The following is a 21,151-nucleotide window of genomic DNA, read 5'->3' on the forward strand; positions in this document are numbered from 1 at the left end:
AGCCATGTTCCCAGTCCCTTTTTTTTTTTTTAAAATTTTATTTTATTTTATTTGAGAACATACTGTACAGAGGGGTTACAATTACATGGGCAGGATAATACATACATTTCTTTTTTTTTTTTTTTTTTGTCGGTCATGGGGCTTGAACTCTGGGCCTGGGCGCTGTCCCTCAGCAATTCAGCTCAAGGCGAGCACTCTACCACTTGAGCTACAGCGCCACTTCCGGTTTTCTGGTGGTTTATTGGAGATAGGAGTCTCACGGTCTCTCCTGCCCGGGCTGGCTTTGAACCGCGATCCTCAGATCTCAGCCTCCTGAGTAGCTAGGATTACAGGCGTGAGCCACCAGCGCCCGGCTAATACATACATTTCTTACCAAGCATTGCAGCCTCCTCCTTTGTTTACCCTTCACCTCCCTTCCCAGCCTCCCCCCTCCCCCCCACCCAATCCTTCCCCCCTCCCAGTCCCTTTTTATGTTGGTTATTTTGGAAGGTAGGGGCAGGCCTTGTGCTTTCCCTACAACTGGGATAACAGGGGTGAACCATTGAGCCATTTGTTGAGACGGAGTCTCTTGACCTTCTTTTTGCCTAAGTTGGTCTCAATCAGCAATCCTTCCTCTCTGCCTCCCAAGTCGATAGGAGTACAGGCTTGACCCACTATGCTGAGTTACGTGTTAGCATTATTTATTCCACCAGCTTTGTGTGCATTAGTTCCTCTGAGCCCCACTACCACCCTGTGAGGGGATAATTATTGCTCTCCTCCGCTGTTGGCAGAGGAGGAAATGAAGCTCTGAGGGTAAAGGTGACCTGCTTAAGGTGGCTGGTGGTAGGAGTAGGAGCGCACAGTGGGGAATAAGTCATTGACCTAGAACCAGTTTAATTGCCTGTCCACTCTGGCCCCTGCTTCTGCTTGTGACTCTTCTCTGTCCTCTGTCTGGACTCCCCATAACTCCTTGCTATAAAACAGAGATAATCACAGCCCTCCCCTCCCTTCCATCTCCATTACTCACTCCCCTCACCCATAGCGGGTGGGCACTCAAAGAGGTGATGGCCCAGTCAAGACTGAGTGCTGGGCACATAGCAAGGCCAAGGTCTCTTAGGCTGTCCACGTGGCATTAGAACTTCTTCACTGGTCTGGGAGCCAAGTTCCTTTTCCCTTTCCCATTTCCTCTGGGTCTTTCTGTGAAATGAAGAAACTAAGGGAGAAGAAGAGAGCAGAGCAGTGTATGAAGCGATGTCCATTTTTGGTATTATGGTGATCTGTGTAGATGCTAGCCTAAAATAACAGGAAATGCTGGATGGAATTAAAATAATCTTTTTCAAAGCATCAAAAAATGACAAGGCATTAAGGAATAGGTCATCCAAAAATCTAAGTGAAAGCAGAATCCTGGAAGTGAGCAAAGGGGGTGAGGTGTGCGGGGGAAGGTAGTAGGATCCTTCAGGTCCTGAGGGTACTGGCCAGGCCAGGCTCAACATTGGCTTTGGCTTTAATGGCTTGGGGAATAAGAAAGATGGAAGCTGAAAGCCAGTGCTCGTCTGAGGAGCTGACACAAGTGGGAGACCTCTCATGATGCCAGGACACCCAAAAGGTTACATGTTTATTCCAAAAGACCGAGGAAGGAACCTCCCCTTCCCCCAGGCTGCAAGAATAGGGAAAGAAGAAACGAGCCACTAAGAAACCCCAGCCACAAGTCACAGTGACATGAATCTATAGCTCATATGCATCCATATCACTTGGGGTGGAGAAGCAAGGATGCTGAGTCTCCCCTAGAAGGACCGTATCTTCCTCTAGGCTTCCAAGACACTCTGGAATAGCTTCCCCTGGGGAAGTAAGTGGTTGTTAGTCAAAAGCAACCAAGCACTCAAGCGATGTGGCCATTGGACAGGGAGGTTGTCCCATCTTCTCATCTATAAATGGGGTGTGTGTGTGTGTGGTCCAACAGGGTACTCTCCAAGGTCTCAAGGTCTACAGAAAGGACTCTCTGGGGTCCAACCTAAGTAATACTAAAATGTATCTCTTCAGCTTCCTCTAGCCTTGCTGGAAGGGCCCAGGCAGGAGCTCCCAACTCTGGGGGAGGGGAAGAGGGAAATGAATCCTGGGGAGTGGTGCCTATCTGAAGCCATGATGGGCTTTGATGTGTGCGTGGGTAGGTGGGTGGGTGGGCCTATAACAGCGGCTGCCCAGTGAAGGAGGTAGAGGACCCTGGGGGCAGCCTCGGCACTGACCTACTTGGGTCACAGTAATTACTCCCTTCATCCCTTGGGAGGCTACAAATAGGGACACCCTGTGTTTAGGCTTCTACAACAGAAACGCCAACACCAGTGGTGAGTAGGGATGGTTGGGCTGTCAGGGGATCTCTAACAGCTAGCCTTCCAGGTGTGGGCCTGGGGACAGAGAGAGGATGCTAGCAGGTGACAGCGGGCAAGAAGTCAGATTTGGTGGACTCAGGGACTCCCTTGTACAAGGAAGGGCTGTTAGAAGTTTGGACTGTTAGAAGTAGTTTAGAGCCCAGGTCTGGCTCTCTGGTGGAGACAATGGGATAAACGTTCCATTGTAGTCCTTCGCTTCCTGTCTCCTTGCTTCATTTCTGGGGATGGGTTGAGACAGGTCAGGGCTGCAGGAGAAAAGCATCTCTAGGACCTGAGCTTCTGGAACAGAAATAGTGATGGCGCCAGGCAGGCTGGCAAGGCCCAGAAGGGCACACACACCACATGCCTCTGAAGCTCCTCGTCCTCTGAGACCACGGCATTTTCCTCTCCTGGAAATGCCAATGCTTGTTCCACTCTTGAACTGTTACAAAGAATTAGCAGTGTTTGGCACCCCCATCCCCTCTCTCACTTTCCTGCCAGCCATAATCATGCTGGCCATTTGCTCCCAGCCGAGGGGAATAGCTGGGGAGAGGCTTGGCCCTGAGCCCTGTGTTGCAGGACTCCCGTCCCCTGGGGAGCCATCAGTGAGTCACCGAGCTCCCATGAAAACAACTCTTGCCTTCCCGGCTGCTTAGGGTTTCCCCAGGCTGGAGGCACCATTCCAGAATGGCAGATAAGGCACCTGACAGTGGAATTGGATTGAAGGGGGCAATTCTGGGAAAGATTTCCCCTCTACCAACTGGCACCCTTGTACAGAGCCTTCTGGGCAGGAGGGTGGCCCCAGGGTGGGGCAGGTTGTTGGTAGCTCTCTGAGCTGGTCCATCTCTGGCCTATCCTCCCTCCCTCCCTCCCTCCCTCCCTCCCTTCCTTCCTTCCTTCCTTCCTTCCTTCCTTCCTTCCTTCCTTCCCCTTCCTTCCTTCCTTCCTTCCTTCCTTCCTTCCTTCCTTCCTTTCTTCCTTCTTCCCCCCTCCTTCCCTCCTCCCTTCCTTTCTCCCCTCCCTCCCTCCTCCCCCCTCCTTCCCTAGCTTGCTCTTTCTCTTTGGTGCTGGTAGTGGGCTTTGAACTCAGGGTCTTGCACTCTTGGTTGGCTTATTTGTTCAAGGCTCGTGCTCTACCACTTGAGCCACAATTCCATTCTTATCTCTGATTAGCCACTCCAAAGCTGGAAATGGAGTTCCAGTATCAGCACACAGTCACACACACAGACACACAGACACAGACACACACAGACATACACACACGCACAGACAGACTTACAGGAGTCTCAGGGACTTCTTTGGGCTTCCTTTGAACTATGATTCTCAGATCTCAGCTTCCCAAACAGCTAGGGTTACAGGTGTGAGCCAGCAGCACTAGGCTTGTGATGTGATTTTACAGATAAGGCACCTGAGCCACTGAGAGAGCCATCCTCAGGCAGTGCTGCACAACTAGTGAAAGGCAGAGAAGTTGAGTTATTTCCTTTAGCTGTCGCTTTCTTGAGACCAGGGTAGGAGGCACAGTGAGGTGTTGGGACTCTTCTCAGACATGATCCTTCTTGCTAGTACCCACCTCCAGAGCCCAGGCTAGGGCTTCCTAAGCAAGCTCCTATGGAAGGGAGCCTCAGGCCTCAAAAGGAGTGGCTGCATCTCCTAGTGGGGCTCCCAGTGGGGGATTGAGATGTTCCTGGGTGTTGTGAGGAAACCTGGTAGGGAGTCAAGATGTCCTCAGGAAGCCCCACTGTGGGTGGTGGGTGGATATTTCCCCCCTGAGGAGTGCACACTGATGTTGAGGAACAAGGGACAGAGAGGTGATGCATTGGGAGGGTTGTTTTGGGTGAGGGGTGGTGAGGAGGGCGTCAGGGAGGGCTGCTCAGAGGAGCAGGAGCTTGCGGCGGGGTCTGAAGTGTGGTGATGGACAGGTCTGTGGGAAACATCGAGGACAGAGGCCTGGGCTTCTGCCCCACACGAGTCACGCTCTTGTTCTGTGACAGTGAGGATGACTCGGCCCCTGGAGCAGGCAATAGCTGCCATCGTGTGCACCTTCCAGGAGTATGCGGGGCGCTGCGGGGACAAGTACAAGCTCTGCCAGTCGGAGCTTAAGGAGCTGCTGCAGAAGGAGTTGCCCAACTGCACCCCGGTGAGCTCCCATCAGGGGACATCAGTAGGATGTTGGAGTGACCAGAGGCGGAGCACCACCAGCTGAGGGCAGCAAGGAGGCAGAGACTGTGGGGGAGGGGAGGTAAACAAGGGAGCAGACACAGCACGAGCCTCAGTTTCCTCATCCGAAGAATGACATGGCAGTCACTCCTGTGGCCTTGCAGAGTTGATAGGGCGTAGCAGGCATTCCATAGCCAAGAGCAGGTGCTCAGCAAACGACCTGAGAAGGGGCCCTGGGGAGGGGACTAAGGTAGGGAGTTGGGGGTGTCCTCATAGAAAGGGGTGTGTTATCAGGATAGGTAGACTCAGGTTCGCCCTCTCCCCCAGAGGGTGTGAGTTGGGAAGGAGTATGAGGAGGGGACAGGTATGGGAGGGGAGGGTCTTCTGTCCTCTTCCGCCCTGCCTCTCTGATCCTCTCCACCCTTCCCGCACACAGACTGAGTTTCGGGAGTGTGACTACAATAAATTCATGAGCCTTCTGGACACCAACAAGGACTGCGAGGTGGACTTTGCCGAGTACGTGCGCGCGCTTGCCTGCCTCTGCCAATACTGCCACGAGTACTTCAAGGGCTGCCCTCCAGAGCCCCCCTGCTCCGAGTAGCCCCTCCTATAAAAGGGGTGTGCAGCTCTGGGGAGCCAGGGGCCTGCTCCATCTCTGCCGCTGGTCTTGGGAGTGTCTCCCCTGCCTTCTCTCTCCTGTACCCCTTTCCATCTGGAATGGCCATGTTCGCCCTAGGTGTGCTAACCCATCTTTCCAGGGAGGCTTGGAGACCTCCCTGGCTAGGCACAGCTAGGGAGGGGTGGAGCATTTGGCAGCCTCTGCTACCTCCCTGGTGTGGGCGGGAGGGGCTGGGCCTCTGCTCTGATCCGGGAGGCCTCACAGTGTGGGCACAAATGAGACCACAAGCCTATTTAACTCCCAATAAAAGAAACTGGCACCAGCTTGGTTTGGTTTGGTTTTTCCAGGCGGATAAGCTGGATCTGGGGGGGCTGAATCCTGAAAAGAACTTTCTTTACCCCTCTCTGGCCTTTTCCACTGGAGGCAAGAGGCTGAGGGCAGAGGCTAGAGCTCCCCAGAGGACCTGAGTAGTTTCAGACTGTGTAGAAACACTCTGGCTGCAGTGGCCCAGCAGAAGGAGTGGGGTCCAGGGAAGGATGGAAGGTTTCTCCGGTCTCAGTCTCCTTCTCTTGTCTTCGAGGGAATAACCCCCATCTGAGGCTTTTGAGAAGGGTGTGAGGCTTCCCTAGGCCAGTCCTTATAGCCGGATGGGCTGAGGGAGAGGCCGGAGCTGTGGGCATGGGTGGGGCTGTGTGAATCCAGAGAGCAACCCTCACGGGATTAGGGCCTCTGAGGCTTTTGTTCCCAGGCAGGGAGGGGTGCTTTGTGTTTGGGGAGGGGGGAGGAGGAGACTTTGAGGCAGGCCCCACATCTGAAGCTGCAGCTCCAAGGAACTTGTACTGTTAACTCGCACTCAGTTCCTTGATCCTGATGCCTCCATTTCATCCCTAACTTTCTACTCCAACCTAGATTTGTCTGTCATTCCTGACACCCAGCCCAGCCCTCTGAACTTTCTTTCATCCATCCCTGAGCCCCCACGTCTCATTCCCATCCCCACTCTGTACCTACTTGATTGCTGTCTCCTTAGGACTATTCCCTTTACTCTCCTGAGGTGGGCTGAGAGCTTCCTGATTTCTCAGGCTCCATTCTGAGCCTTACTGGGCATTGCAGGGAACCCTGTGGGAAGGGGAAAAGGGCTGATGGAGTGTCCCCCAGCACTGGTGTGTGGGGCTCCCTCATCCACTTCTTTTGTGTTGTTGTTGGTTGTTGTGGGGCTTGAACTCAGGGCCTGGGCTCTGTCCCTGAGCTCTTTTGCTCAAGGCTAGCCAACTACCACTTTGAGCCTCAGCTCTACTTCTGGTTTTCTGGTGGTTAATTGGAGTTAAGAATCTCACAGACCTTTCTGCCTGAGCTGGCTTTGATCCACGATCCTCAGATCTCAGCCTCCTGAGCTGCTAGGATTACAGGTGTGAGCCACTGGCACCTGGCTCCCATCTACTTCTTGGCCAGCTGCATTATCCAGATAATTTTCCCCGTCATCCCCCACCCCAGCCTCTCCTTCCTTCCTTCCTTCCTTCCTTCCTTCCTTCCTTCCTTCCTTCCTTCCTTCCTTCCTTTCTTTTCCTTCCTTCCTTCTTTCCTTTCTTTTCCTTCCTTCCTTCTTTCCTTCCTTCCTTCCTTCTTTTCTTTTTTCTTTTTTTTGCCAGTCCTGGAGGCTTGAACTCACTGCCTGGGCACTGTCCCTGAGCTGCTTTTGCTCAAGGCTAGCATTCTACCTCTTGAGCCACAGAGCCACTTCTGGCTTTTTCTGTGTATGTGGTACTGAGGAATCGAACCCAGGGCTTCAAGCATGCTAGACAAGTTCTCTACTGCTAAGCCACATTCCCAGCCCTGCCTCTCCTTTCTTATCTGTCTGGTGGGATTACTTTCTTGGTTCCTGTACCCCCAGACACAGATTGCCCTTTTCTGTAGCTCCCTAAAACTCAGGCTGAGCCATGGAGACTGGGTGGTGCCCACCGGAGCTCACTTATGGCCCATCTATGCCTTCTCTAGGATCAGAAAGCTTACTTCTGAGGCTGGGCTGGTAGAGGGGTTGTGGCACTTGGCATATCAGCCCATAGCAAGAGGGCTGTATCCGCTCTCCCCCATCCACTGCTTATGGGCAGGGCCTGAGTGGGTATAAATAGGTCAGACTGCTGGGTTCTCCCCAAACCTCTCTTCTCAGCACTTCCTCTCTCGGTCTGGTGAGTTGTGTTGGCCTGACTGGCATGCAAAGGGTGTCAGGGGCCGAGGCAGGGGAAGGAGAAGGGGCAGCTGCTGGGGGCCAGATGTGCTAAATGGATCCACATGTGGGGTCCTAATGTGGAGGAGTGTATGTGCATGTGTGTGCATGTGTGCATATGTGTCTGCGCATGAATGTGCACATGCACATACATACGCATGTAAGAGACCAAATGCACACACAAGATTGTAGGTGGCTGGATCTGAGCTCTAAGAGTTTCTGGAATGTTGGGGTTTGCCTGTGCTGTTGCTATATGTTGGTGTGTTTGAGTCATGGGTGGACACACTGGCTTGTGTTTGTGGGGTTGCTCAAGTCTATGTGTGCATGGCCGGTATAGAAAGCAAAGCAAAGTCATCTGTGAGCTTCTGAATGGTAGTGGCCTAAGAGCCTCTGCCCTGTGCTCAGCAACCCAGCCCAGGAGAGCTTGGCCTCCCCACACTCCCCTCACACCCTTACCTCTTGTACCTCGCCCTACCCCTCCCTAAGCTAGACACTGGGCACTAGACAGCTGGGTTTTTTCCGCTGCAGGCCTCTGGGCAGGCTTCCAGCAACCGCACCCAGAGCTGGGAGAGAGAATAATGGGCAAGGGCGGGGCTTTGGGGGCTGAGCTGTGGTTGTGGATGAGCCAAGTGAGGGGTGGAAAAATGCTGTTGTTGGGGCCAGGCTTGAGGGAAGTCTACAAGCAGGTCCTGCTGCAGGGTCTGTAGAGCCTGAGCAGTGGGCCTTGCAGATATTGGCTGCTTGAAGCATGCATTTCCTACTGTGCACCTTCCCATGAAACACCTCCCACCAGGAACAGAGCCTACTTCTCTGCGATCCCCAGGGGAGCAGAGTTTCCTTAAGTCCTCCCAGAGGATGGGAGTGGGGTCTTCAACACATTGCTGGTGTGCGGCAAATAAGGATGCCTCCGTTCTTCCTGTCCCTAGGTCCTGATTGCTGCCATGGCGTGCCCTCTGGAGAAGGCCCTGGATGTGATGGTGTCTACCTTCCACAAGTACTCAGGCAAAGAGGGTGACAAGTTCAAGCTCAACAAGTCAGAGCTAAAGGAGCTGCTGACCCGGGAGCTGCCCAGTTTCCTGGGGGTGAGTGGGTCCTGTCTGGAAATAAGCCCCCCTATGGAGCATCCTCAAGAGGAAGGGCGTGGCCCTGGCCCGCACGGGCCATTATAGAGCATAGCAGCAGCTGCATCTTAATCACGAGAGTAGGGCCATGGAGGCTTGAGAGCTACTTCTCATTGTTCGGCGTGGATACCCAGTGAATGTCTACCTCTTACTTGTTCCAGCAGAGATGACTGAGAATGAACTGACAGGTCACAGGCCAGGCCCTCTGCCTCTATGCCTTCTCTAGGATCAGGAAGCTTGGTTCTGAGGCTGGGCTGGTAGAGGGGTTGTGGCACTTGGCACATCAGCCCATAGCAGGAGGGCTGTATCCGCTCTCCCCCATCCACTGCTTATGGGCAGGGCCTGAGTGGGCTTTGCATGACTTAACCCGAAGAGAAAAATCGAGGCCAGAGAGCTAAGTGACTTCTCAAGGCAGTTAGTGTACAAAACTGTAATCTAGACCATCGCTAGCGCTCCATTGGTCTGTTTGTGAAGGAGAAATGGTGGACACACACACACACACACACACACACACACACACACACTTACAGGTCTTCTCCCAAACAAAAACATCTTACTTTTGTTAATATGTGTTGTTTATTAATTGATGACTGTTATATAATAGGTCATTGGAACAATTGTGGGTGAAGATGCAGCCCATCAGCTCTCAACTCCATCATTTACGCAGATTCCCCATCCAACAAGGTACCCTTCTCTGACTTTGGAGGAGTGGTTCAAGTTGTAGAATACCTGACCAGCAAACTTGAAGCCCTGAGTTCAAACCCCAGTAACACACAATATTACAGCTGGTACAAGTGACTCACATCTGTAATTCTGGCTGCTCAAAGGGCAAAGGTCCAGAGGATCATGGTTCAAGCCAGCCCAGGCAGGAAAGTCTCCTAGACTCCATATTCTAAAATAGCTAGCAAAATATAGGACTGGTGGCATGGCTCAAGTGATAGAGGGTCAGCTCAGCAAGCAGGCCTACTGAATTTGAGGCCCTGAGTTCAAACTCCATTACTGTCCAAAAAAAAAAAACCAACAAGCTGAGCCTCTAAAGGAGTGTCTGTAAACTTCCCCAAGCACCAATCTGCAGACAGGAACCTAGTCTAATCTGGGTTTTGTAGCCTGGGCTTCTGCTTTCTAACTGTAGCCTCTTCCTCCTCCAGAAAAGGACGGATGAAGCTGCATTCCAGAAACTGATGAGCAACTTGGATAGCAACAGGGACAATGAGGTGGACTTCCAGGAGTACTGCGTCTTCCTGTCCTGCATCGCCATGATGTGTAATGAGTTCTTCGAAGGTTGCCCGGATAAGCAGCCCCGGAAGAAGTGAAGGGTTCTCAGATGGTGGGCCGGGTGTTCTCTGCCCGCTGGCAATGAGCCATCTTGTTGGCTCCTTCAGACAAGTTAATGATGTCGAGCAAGTTCAATAAAGAATTTTGAAGCTATGGGGATGGTGGTCTGAGAGACTCTGTGCATGAGGTCTGGGGCTGAGGGACAGATCATGTGATGGTGGGGGGAACTCCAGGAGGTGAGCTTGATTTGTGGAGTATGTACTAGTGAAGGTGGGGGGGGGGTGTGGGAGATGAGTGTGTGTGTGTGTGTGTTCTGGTGGGGCCGCAGGCAGGGAAGGGACCACCAGAGGCTTGGAAGGCCCCAGCTCTGGGATCTTGGCCAGGCCACTACCCTTCCCATCTCTTTGCCTCCAGCAGGACTTCAAACTGCAGCTGGAATGGGACTGAAGGTCACATCTGCTCCTTGTTGGGGTCTGGAGAGAGGACAATGGGGCTGAGTCACAGGGAGAGAGTCCTGAAGCCAGAGGAGGAATGGGGAGGAGAGTGGGCACTCGGTGCTGACATTTAAAGACCAAGCATTGTCCTGCCACCTCTTCTAGCTCTTTGGCTTCAAGCTGCAGGGATGGGTTCATCCTTTCTTGTCTATATTCAGATAAAGGAGCACTATTTGTAGAAGTGTAAGACATTAGTCAATTCTTGGAGCTGGCGTGGTGGCGTATGCCTGTAATCCCAGCTACTAGAGGGGCAAGGTAAGAGGACTGGGAGTTTTAGGACAGCATGGGCTACATTATTAAGACAACAGCAACCACCTAAAAACAGAAGGACTGAGTGCAATCCCCATTACAAGGGAGGAAAAAGAAAAAGAAGTCATATCTTATCATCTCTCTCCCTTCCTCTCTCTCTCTCTGTCTCTGTCTCTCTCCCTCCCTCCCTCTCTCTGACAGAGTCTTACTATTTTGCCCAGGATTGTCTCAACCTCACAATTCTTCTGAACTATCACACTCGGATGAAATAGCTAGTCTCTAATGCTCTCTCTTTGCCCCAAAGTTTCATGGGATGAGACTAATTATTGTTAGGAATCTTGTTTTCTCAGAAGAGGATGAGAGATCTCAGAAGGATTGAACGGGGCAGTGTCTGGATGCGAGTGAGGTATAGGATGGAAGCTGGCCACAGCTTTAGAAATAAGACTTTGGACATACGGCCTGCTATGTCCAAAAATATGAGATGTGATGTTTCTTTCCCTCAGGGTAGAATAAGGGTCAGTGGTTCTGGGATACAGTAAGTGCAATTGGGTTAGACTTCAAGGCTATGCCTGGATGATATAAGGACCTTTAAGGAAAGGGTGCAAAGAAGCCTTGCTGCAGGCTGGAGGGTCTGGTGATCTCCCAAGCTTCCTTTGTCATCACTGTTTTTCTCTCCAGCTTGAGAGAAACAGGGTGGGTGACTCACATATTCCTTTGGAGTCTGACTACAGAGACTCTGGTCCAGGAAAAGTTTTCCTCCTCCCTTTCTCTCTTCTAGCCAATCTGCCCATCTTCCACGTTAGGGTGTTCCCTTGAGCCTGGGCCTGCATCACTTCTACTTCGGAAACTGGTTGCTTAGCAACCAGTCCCTGCTGCCTCACTAGCCTTGCAGCTGGGGGGGGGGGGGGGGGGTGAGTGGCGTAGAGCGCAGTGAGGAAGGCCCAGGAAGGCAGAGGCTGGGGTGGGATTGCAGTTCTGTTCTTCGTAGAGCCTCCCTGAGTGTTCCTGGGATATAGGAACTCTTCCCGAATCTTACCCTCTCTGTCACTGCACCATACACTTAGACCTCCTCCCCCATTTTACAACCTCTAGTCCAACACCAGGCCCTCACCTGTCTCTCTATCTCTCCCTGACTCCTGATTCTCAGTCCTCCAAGCCAAGAATCTCTGGCAATTCTTTGTTACCATCAGTGACATTTATGAATAATCGTTTATTTAAAAGCTTTTTAAAAACCTTTGGCTTCATACTGCCTAGTGACCATGACTAGGCCTTTGGGAGGAAATACCTTCCCCCATCTTGAGGTGTGTCCTTCTCTGCTCTAAGAGTGGGTGAGAGGATGGATGGGAGGATCCCAGTGTGGAAAGTGGCCTAGGACACGAGGAGAAATCCTGTGTTTGACCTAACCCCCCTCCTCACGTTTCCTTTCCAGATCAGTCTGACTTTCCTTTTGTTTAGCCTGTTTCTCTGGCTATTAGTTCTGGCACTCTGATTCTTCGTTTGGAAAAATGAGTTTTCATGTGTGTGGTGAGTCCTATGTGCCCCTCAAGGAAGGCAACTTTAGCAGCGGGGTTTCCCTCAGCCCCGTCTCCAGAGGCTCTGTGGAGCATCCTCATGTCCCTGACCCCTTCTCATTGGCCCTGTCTCTCCCCAATCTCCTGGGCACTGAGGGCAAGGGAATAAAGGCAGAGAGCAGTGGGAGAGAGGCCACAGTGGCTGTGGCTTGGCTTCCCTGTGCTTGCTCCCTTCTTGGTGAGTCTTTCTTCCCATCAACTAGTCCATCTCTGGTGAGCCACACTAGGTGAAGAGGTTGGAGGTGACCTCCACGAGGGGACCCTGGCCCTGCACTTGGGGCAAGTGCTCAGAAGGAGGGGGCACAGGATTCAGAATTGTGGCTGGAAGAATTCCCTGGGAAGACAGACCTGAGGGCTCCCCCTTGTAATCCCAGACCTTGGTTACATAGACAGGCTAGCCTCAGCTACATGGCAAGACTTTACTTGCCTCAGGGGAAGTGGAGGAGGGGACAGAACCAGCCAGGAAGCCCCTGTAGGTACCTAGAGGCCCCCTTGAATGGAACTGTGGTCTGTGTGAACCTCCTTGAGGTGGCAGAAGCTGAGAATTTGGGATGTGGGACAGGAGTGATGGATGAAGTTCAAGAACTGCAGGGTGTCTTCTGGGCCGGAAGTCAGAGCCAGCAACCTCTTCCTCCTGGCTCAGGACTCTCCACAGTATTTACCTGTCATGCTTGAGTTCCGTGGGTATGGCTTCCTTCCTCCCTAAAAGGAAGTGGTTTTAAAATCTGAAACTCATGATCTTCAGCTTTCTCTTCACTTGATATGGGGAGGGGAGGAGGGCTGTGCTGCTGGAATAGAGCCCCTCATTCAGGTCCAACCTCGGGAGCCAGGTCTCAGAAGGATCCTGGTGATGTCCTCCCCCATTTTACAACCTCTAGTTGTAGGAGGAAGGTGATGTCACCTTCCCTCCTGACTGACTCCTGGCCAGTCAGTGGGTGCAGTCTTGGCTCGAGACTGGAAGTTAGATGGGAAAGTTCAATCACCTCTCTCCTGCTTTCTGCTAAGATCTTATCTCCTAGTTCAAACCCCAGCGACCTCCAATGCCTGGACTCTTTCTTTGCCCTGTCCTCCACTTTTATGAGACACTCGGCAATATCAGCAGGGGGCGGGGGGGTGAGGGGGAAGGAGGGTGACTAAGGTAGGAAATGTTTCTGGAAACCAGTGTCCCAGCTGTATGGGGCAGGAAGATTCACACTCCTTTGCTGAGCTGTGTGCTTTGGCTCTCATTATAACTTATACAGGCATCCTCTAGTTAGTGGATTTTCATCTTATCATGGGTATTCGTCCCTAGTCTTTTGAGGGAGGAGCCTTGGGGGGTGCTGAGCTAGTGGTGATGGTGGTGGGGAGCAGAGGACCATGCCCATCTTCTCTCCTTCTCCAGAGCTGCACACGGTGATGGAGACTCCTCTTGAGAAGGCCCTGACCACCATGGTGACCACCTTCCACAAATATTCGGGGAAAGAGGGCAGCAAACTGACCCTGAGTAGGAAGGAACTAAAAGAACTTATCAAGACGGAGCTGAGTCTTGGGGAGGTAGGTGATCTTTTCTCTCATCCCCTACAGCCCACAAAGTCTGATTGGTCCCTGTGAAGGACACCTACTCGCCCACCCACCCTTCGGATGCTCTAATCTAAGTGTGGGGCAGGATGACTGAAGCAGATGGCCAAGAATACAGGAAAGGAGTGGATGCCTCTAGATCTCTATGCTGGGGGATGAGTCAGGGTCTCATTGGAAGAAGGGCGGGGAGTCTGGGGATGTATAGTTGGTGGGATGCCATAGAAGCAGGTGAGCTGGCTCTTTGATGGTGGTCAGGAGTGACAATGGCAAGCAGTCAGTGCACTAACCCCTCCCTGGTGCTGGTCCCTGTGGGTGTGGGCTGAGGGTCAGACTGTTCCCAGGGCTGCTGGCTTAGCTGGGGATCCCTTGAAACTGCCTTGTAGTGGTAAAGCAGGGCCAGAAGGGCTGCTCAACTGTCTCTCCCTCCCTGGGGGCTCGCAGAAGATGAAGGAGAGCAGCATTGATGACCTAATGAAGAGTCTGGATAAAAACAGCGACCAGGAGATCGACTTCAAGGAGTATTCTGTGTTCCTGACCACGCTGTGCATGGCCTACAATGACTTCTTCCTGGAGGACACCAACTAACAAGGGCTCTCCTCCACCATCACTAGTAGCCCTTGCCCTTGGCAGCTCCTCTGATAGACCCTCTTTGCCCCTCTATTCTCCTGATCTTCCCAGATGAACCCCTTCCAGCAGAGGAAATAAAGATTTTTTTCCCCCCACTCCAAATGTTGGGGGACTGACTTTGAAGGTGTTTTATTTCCCTTAGGTGGAACAGGGGAGGGCAGACAGATGTTCTTGGTCTAGGGATCCTACCCTATTTGTTGCCCCTCAGTGTGGGGCTCATTAGGCTTGTCTTAGTTTAGTTTTGCACTCTAGAAAAAGAAAAAAAGGAAGTTGCGCAGGCTTCTGTAAGTCTTTCATCAGACTACAGAGAAAGCTGGGAGGGAAAGTGCCGGGGAGTGAGGGGGCTGGAGTGCTGGGGTGTGGCTCCTGGGTCTCGTTGGGTGACTGAGTCTGACCTGTGACTAGCTTGCTCCTAGGAGGCCACTGTGGTAGCTTGGATAAAGAGCAGAAATGGGATCTTGGCTTTAGAGCCTTCTTTCCTCTCCTCCATTCCTCCTCAGCAGCCTCCTCTTGTCAGGGTTTTCTCCTCTTTTATCTCCCCTCAGGATTTGGGGGGGGAAGTTTTTCACTCCAGGTGAATAGTTAATGATGCTTGCAGGGCTTGGCACTGGCAGGTGTAAGCACAGGAGGCCAAGGGCAGAATCCCAGGCAGTAGGAGGAGAGAGCAGCTGGTTGATGATATAAGGAATTTATTGTTTGTGTGTGTGTGGGGAGGGGTGTTCTAGATCCTTCCAGTCCATATCTTGCTTAGCACTGGCAGCCCCCCCTTCCTCTAAAGTTGACCCTAAAAAACCTCTGCAGGACACCCCAGATCCATGCTTTGGCAGGTGAAACAGGGGCCCCCAACTCCGGTGTAACTAGAACTATGGAAATGAACCTCTCAGCACTGGTTTCCACTTGGTCCCTTCATGCTCCACTGGGCTCCCCCATCCGGGTCCTAACCTAACCGGGAACAGTTGGAGAGGCTGGAAAGTTAGGAGGGAGGAGCGCTCGGGCTGTGTGTGTGTGTGTGTGTGTGGTGTGTGGTGTGTGTGTGTGTGTGTGTGTGTGTGTGTGTGTGTGTGTGTGTGTGTGTGTGGTGTGTGTGTGTGTGGTGTGTGGTGTGTGTGGTGTGTGTTGTGTGTGTGTGTTGTGTGTGTGTGTGTGTGGTGTGTGTGTGTGTGGTGTGTGTGTGTGTGGTGTGTGTGTGTGTGTGTGTTTTGCAGGCCGCAGGCGCAGGGTGGGGCTGGGGCGGGCCCTGAGCGGGAGGGGGCGCTCCCGGAGCCGGCCTCCCGGATGCTGGCCGCTATAAGGCCAGCCGGACTGCGACACAGGCCAGCCATCGCCCGGACCTCTCTCTTACTTCCCTGCTGCTTCTAGCACGGTGAGTTCTTGCAGGGACGCTATGGGGCTTTTTGGGTCTCTGCACTAGGGGGTGGGGTAGGGTAGGGGGTGTCTGGGTCCTTGGTGGGCCCCATCTAGATCCAGCTGGGAGCCCAGTCTTGCTATCCCCTCTCCCTCTTCCCCTCCCTCCCCCCGGAAGATTCAGGAGTGGCAGAGTTGTGCCAGGTAAGCCCCAGGCTAAGGCATTCCAGGTAGGGGCGGCTCCCCGAGTGTACTCTTGTGGGGTGCAGGAGGGTGTGTTCTGGGAGTGTTATTGGCCCCCTGCAGGCCCTGGAGGAGAGTCTCCTCCAGGGAGACTCTGGCTTGGACAGTTTTTTTTTTGGTCCGGTTGTGGATCTTGAACTCTGGGCCTGGGTGCTGTCCTTAAGTTCTTCAGCTCAAGGCTAGTACTTTACCCCTTGAGCTACAGCACCACTTCCGGGTTTTTCTGTTTATGTGGTGCTGAGGAATCGAACCCAGGGCCTCATGCATGCGAGGCAAGCCCTCTACCACTGAGCCACCTTCCCAGCCCCTTTGACTGCTTTTGAGAACGGGAGAACCACTTTTCCTTTTTAGCTCTGGTCCCCTCAGGCACTGCTCTCCTAACCCCTTGTGTGCCTGTCCCTTCCCTTCAAACCCTGGTTGGTCACCTGTGGGTGGCCTGAAGCTCCAAGGGGAAGTGGAGGTATGCTGAAGAGTGAATTCTGGGTGTGTGTATGAAGTGAGGCGTTCCTGCTGCCCCCACCCTGACCAGTCCCTCTGTCACCAGCATCTAGCCCAGCCCTCAGCCATGGCATGCTCCCTGGATCAGGCCATCAGCCTCCTTGTGGCCGTCTTCCACAAGTACTCCTCAAGGGAAGGTGACAAGAGCACCCTGAGCAAGAAGGAACTTAAGGAGCTGATCCAGAATGAGCTCACCATCGGCCCTGTGAGTAGCTTCCTCCCGCCTCTTCCCACCTCCCGTCCAACTCACAGGCGTTTTTCCCACGTTATACCTGCCTTATTCTTCTGAACACTCATTCTCTCCAGGTGGGAATAGAGATCCTTTCAGCCAGTGTCTTTTTTTTTTATTCTGAGTGAAGAGCAGGGGCTAAGAAGTAAAACCATGTTGAACCCCAAATGGACACCCATTCTTAGTGAAGTGGGCAGAATCACCTGCATGAGAGAGGGCTGTGTGGAAGGGGGAAAGGGAGAGAATTTAGGGTACGTGTCAGCATTGACTTCCTATTCTAACACATTAGAAGCTGCAGGATGCCCAAATTGCAAAGCTGATGGATGATCTGGACCGGAACAAAGACCAGGAAGTGAACTTTCAGGAATATGTCACCTTCCTGGGGGCTTTGGCCTTGATCTACAATGATGCCCTTAAATAAATTGGGAATTTGAAGATGCACTCCAGGAGGCCTATCCCAGTCAAATGCAGTGGTGGGTAACTGTATAATAAAGTTTTTTTTGGGTCAAATCTACTCATGTGTCGTGATTTATCAATTCTTTCTGTGTGTGTGTCAATCCTGGGACTTGAACTCAGGGCCTGAGCTCTGTCCCAGAGCATTTATGTACAAAGCTGGTGTTCTACTGCTTGATCCACAGCCCCACTTCCAGCTTTTTTTTTTTTTTGAGGTAAAACTTTCCTGCCCAGAAAGTCAGATCTCAGCCTCCTGAGTAGCTAGGATTACAGGGGTGAACCACCAGCGCCTAGCTCCTCAATTATTTCTAGTTCCAACTTGTCCTGGTGCTGTACCAGCCACTAGAATGTCTGTGTCATAGTCAATCTCTGAGAATGGCTCATTTACCCACCCAAATAAGGCCTTTGCTATCTTTATGAACATTGGGAAGATGCCTTCTCTTGGCAAAGCCATCTTAAGTAAACACTCAAGTAGTCTTCAGTAGAGAGGGGTTGGAGAAGGGAATAGTGCCTGGACTGGGTTGGTGGGGTTGGTGGTCAGAGATAGTCTTAATTGATTCCCAGAATATGTGCTTTGCTCTGGGCATGGTGAAAGGGGAGGAGGATCTAGGTGCGTCCTGGGGCTAATGATACTTTCATATGGTGGACTGAGTAGTAAAATGGACTCATAGAAGATGCTGGAGACCCCTGAGGATGCAACATGACCGAATTTACTATAGCCTCCCAGGTCCCAGATGGAGGTAGGGGGCACACTTTAGGAGTCTGCACCTGCTTTCAAGTATGGGATCCTCTTTCTTGGGATGGTGGTCTGAGGTATTAGCAGCTTCATAAACATGTTAATCATATGGTACTCACAGAAAGAGCCTGATTGGAGTTGGGGTGTGTGTGTGTGTGGATGTCTCTGGATCTGGTCAACTGGAGCTTCAAGCATTGACCCAGCCTGTCCCTACAGCTTCAGCAGAATGAATTAGGGGATGATCCCAGGGAGCCATGCTTGGGCTTTCAACCCCGGACCAAGACCTGACTAATTATCTGACTAATTATCTGAATTACTGCCAATTTTCTGTCTCAGTCTATTCAGACAGAAGGTATGGGGAAAGCTGTGATGTATGTCTGCATCTCTGGGTGACAGCACATTTGCTCAACATTCATCCCCTGAAGGCCTTGTCCAAGCTGGGAAAGTTTCTCCATAGGTTCTGGGAGAAAAAGATCTGGGACTTCAGAGAATGATGGTAGAGAACACATTCATATTTTTATCCACCTCTCCACCCTCCACCCCAACCATGTGCAGTCAAGTTCCCTTTCCTCCATTGGGTGAGGATCGGCAAAAAGCTGAGAGCTGCACTTTCCTCTAGCTGCCTCCTCTTCACAAACTGTTGGACAGCCAGAGGGTCGGGGGCTGAACACCTTCTCTGTAGAGTCTTGGCCCTTTTCAACTCTCTAGGGGAACAGCACACCCACATTACCCAGGGCCCAACTATTTGAGGTGTGGAGCGAGCGCCCTCTTGTGGTGAGAGTGGGACATGGGATTAGCTAGTGATTGGGGTTGGGTGCTGTGGTTGGGGGCCACAGCTCTGGGTGGGCGGGTGGAGGCCAGGGAGCTCTTCGTGTGAAGAGGGGGATGGGACCTGGGCCTCTCAAGAGATGTCAGGGCAAGGCAATCTCTGAGCTCCCAGACTGTTAGCTTCATTTAAGACACATCTACATAAACAAGTCTGAGGAGGGAAGGAGGCTTGCAAAGACCCTACCCATCTCCTCTCCCTCCTCAACCCCTCCCCTCCAGACAGCCCCTGCTGCCTTAGATAAGAGGGAGAAGGGGATGTTTCAGTGCACAGGTGGTTGGGAGGGGAGGATGGGCAACTCAGATAAGGCCCTCAGTCCCACATTTCCAGAGGGTTCTGGAGGATGGCCAAGAGGGTTGGAGAGGAGAAGGTGGACTTCCCACCCTCGAAATAAACGGGGGTGGGGGGTGGTGTCTTTTAGCTTTGGCTTCTCAGCAACAGTGGAGGGGATCCTAGGAACATGGACTTAAAGAATAAAATAGAGGGCTGGGAAGGTGGCTCAGTGGTAGAGTGCTTGCCTTGTATGCCTGAGGCCCTGGGTTCGATTCCTCAGCACCACATAAGCAAAAAGAAAAAAGCTGGAAGTGGCGCTGTAGCTCAAGTGGTAGAGCGCTAGCTTTGAGCTGAAGAGCTGAGGGACAGCGCCCAGGCTCAGAGTTCAGGTCCCACGACCACTCCCCCCCCCCCCCAAAAAAAAGAATAAAATAGAAAACAAACAGCACATCTTCTGTTAGTACTGGGGATAGAATCCTTAAGGCTTTTCTTTTTGTATGCTAGGGGAGTGACAATTTTATTTATTTTTGTCATCGTAGGGCTTTGAACTCAGGCCTGGGCCCTGCCCCTGAGCTCTTTTGCTCAAGGTTAGTTCTCTACCACTTGAACCGTAGCTCCACTTCTATTTTTTGATCGATTACTTGGAGATAAGAGTCTCATGGGGTCTTTTCTGCCCAGGCTGGTTTCAAACCCCTATTCTTAGATCTCAGCAGCCTCCTGAGTAGCTAGGATTGTAGGTGTGAGCCTCTGGATCTGGTTGGGAGTGTTATTTTTAATGGATTCTGGTGGGGAAGGCAAGCGCAGTGGGGTGAAATTGGTTGTGGTCAGGTGCATAGACTTAAAATAATTTTATTGTTATTATTAAGGTTGTACAGAGAGGCTTCTATTTCATAAGTCAGGTAATGAGTACATTTATTCTTTTGGACAATGCTACCACCTCTTTTACTCTCCTCAGTTTCCCCCTCCCATCCCTGCCCACGTTACAGAGATCATTTCCCACGTAGTATATACTGAATAGCATCATTGCATTTGTTTACCCTTTCTCCTCCCTTTCTGTGTCCCTTCTCCCTATCAAGAAAAAAAAAAAGAACAAAGCAAATCCAATATCACCTTATTTTTGTTCTTTGTTTTGGCTTTTGTGTGCCAGTACTGGGGCCAGGAGGCTCTCCCTTAGTGTTTTTTTTCCCCCCTCAAGGCTGGCACTCTATCACTTGAGCCACAGCTCCACTTCCAACTTTTTGGTGGTTAATGAGAGATGAGTTTCATGGATTTGTTTGTCTAGGCTGGCTTTGAACTATGATCCTCAAATCTCAGCCTCCTGAGTAGCCATGATTACAGGTGTGAGTCACTAGTAATCAGCTGTCCTCCTGAAACGTTCTCTTTGGAAATGCCATGGGCTGAATCCCAACACTGATTCTTTGGAATGTAATAAAATCTATTTTAGCAACCTCATAGCCTTGGGGTGGAGGGTAGAATCTCTGCTTTTCTCTCTTAGAGTTTCCTCTAGATTTTGGGTCTTCACCCCTTTTGAGGTGTAAACATCTAGGGAGATAGCATGCCAGCTTTTGGGCAGCTAGGGTTTACCTTGGGGTCCTACTTCAGGAGCTAAAGACTTGGCTTTCTCTTCTGGAGAGAAAGTTTTATTACCCTTTTGGATCTCAGTAATAAATGACACAAATGGCTATCATTTTCATTCTCTGGAATTGTGAAAAAACTCAGGAAGCTATCTTTTATTGCAGGGTTGAGAAATTCACTGAAATAACAATTTTTTCTTCCCACACTCAAATAACCTATGTCAATAAACTAGAATTAGTTCTTCCTTAGCTTTCTTTATGATCGTGTCACAACATTGAAATATAGTTAGTTGTACCTAAGAGATATTTTTATAAGCATGATTGTATTCTTATAAAATAAGGGTCATGATGTCTACTTCCTGGCATTTTGGTATTTGTGTTTTCATTGAACAATAAATTATTATGAAAAATCACTTGGAGTCAACTCACAGGGACAAATCTAAATTCTTTTTTGTAAGAATGTATTATTCTAAGGTATGGTTGCATCGCAACTCATTTAATCCTTTCCTAGTCCCCTAGTGTTGGGCCTATCCTACTCCAACTTTGATTTTTCACTGTAAAAAATAATAACTTTACTGAATAAATATGTCTGTATACTAAGAACTGATGCTTTTTTAAAATTATTTATTTATTTTTTTTGTGCCAGTTTGAACTCAGAGCCTTGAGCTCTTGCTTGGCTTTATCTCTCAAACCTGGTGTTCTACCACTTGAGCCACACCTCTACATCTGACTTTTTGCT

The 21,151-nt window shown here is 51.2% G+C and overlaps 4 protein-coding genes across 9 annotated transcripts; all 4 read left to right on the plus strand.

The window, feature by feature from the left end:
• The first annotated feature begins 160 nt into the window (after positions 1-160).
• S100a6 (S100 calcium binding protein A6) lies at positions 161-17,064 on the plus strand. 2 transcript variants are annotated; one of them, XM_042682209.1, is made up of 3 exons: positions 161-164; positions 16,368-16,526; positions 16,840-17,064. In XM_042682209.1, exons 2-3 carry the CDS (start codon positions 16,389-16,391, stop codon positions 16,969-16,971), a joined length of 270 nt encoding a protein of 89 aa, XP_042538143.1. In that variant the 5' UTR covers positions 161-164; positions 16,368-16,388; the 3' UTR covers positions 16,972-17,064. The 2 variants fall into 2 exon arrangements, with proteins under 2 accessions (XP_042538143.1, XP_042538142.1); XM_042682208.1 differs by lacking the exon at positions 161-164 and adding an exon at positions 15,498-15,599.
• Positions 4,342-5,103, plus strand: S100a3 (S100 calcium binding protein A3). Its single transcript, XM_042682207.1, has 2 exons — positions 4,342-4,482; positions 4,939-5,103. Exons 1-2 carry the CDS (start codon positions 4,342-4,344, stop codon positions 5,101-5,103), a joined length of 306 nt encoding a protein of 101 aa, XP_042538141.1.
• Positions 7,254-9,891, plus strand: LOC122109671 (protein S100-A4). The gene is made up of 3 exons (XM_042682205.1): positions 7,254-7,304; positions 8,269-8,424; positions 9,612-9,891. Exons 2-3 carry the CDS (start codon positions 8,284-8,286, stop codon positions 9,774-9,776), a joined length of 306 nt encoding a protein of 101 aa, XP_042538139.1. The 5' UTR covers positions 7,254-7,304; positions 8,269-8,283; the 3' UTR covers positions 9,777-9,891.
• S100a5 (S100 calcium binding protein A5) lies at positions 12,823-14,352 on the plus strand. 5 transcript variants are annotated; one of them, XM_042682201.1, is made up of 3 exons: positions 12,823-12,899; positions 13,434-13,585; positions 14,051-14,352. In XM_042682201.1, the coding sequence occupies exons 2-3, from the start codon at positions 13,448-13,450 to the stop codon at positions 14,192-14,194; spliced, it is 282 nt and encodes a 93-aa protein (XP_042538135.1). In that variant the 5' UTR covers positions 12,823-12,899; positions 13,434-13,447; the 3' UTR covers positions 14,195-14,352. The 5 variants fall into 5 exon arrangements, with proteins under 5 accessions (XP_042538135.1, XP_042538136.1, XP_042538138.1 ...); XM_042682202.1 differs by having other exon boundaries at positions 12,832-12,882; XM_042682204.1 differs by having other exon boundaries at positions 12,845-12,863.
• Positions 17,065-21,151: the final 4,087 nt, after the last annotated feature.

The sequence above is a fragment of the Dipodomys spectabilis genome, unplaced genomic scaffold (assembly GCF_019054845.1).
Source record: "Dipodomys spectabilis isolate Male_0828 unplaced genomic scaffold, ASM1905484v1 ptg000069l, whole genome shotgun sequence".
Taxonomy (NCBI): domain Eukaryota; kingdom Metazoa; phylum Chordata; class Mammalia; order Rodentia; family Heteromyidae; genus Dipodomys; species Dipodomys spectabilis.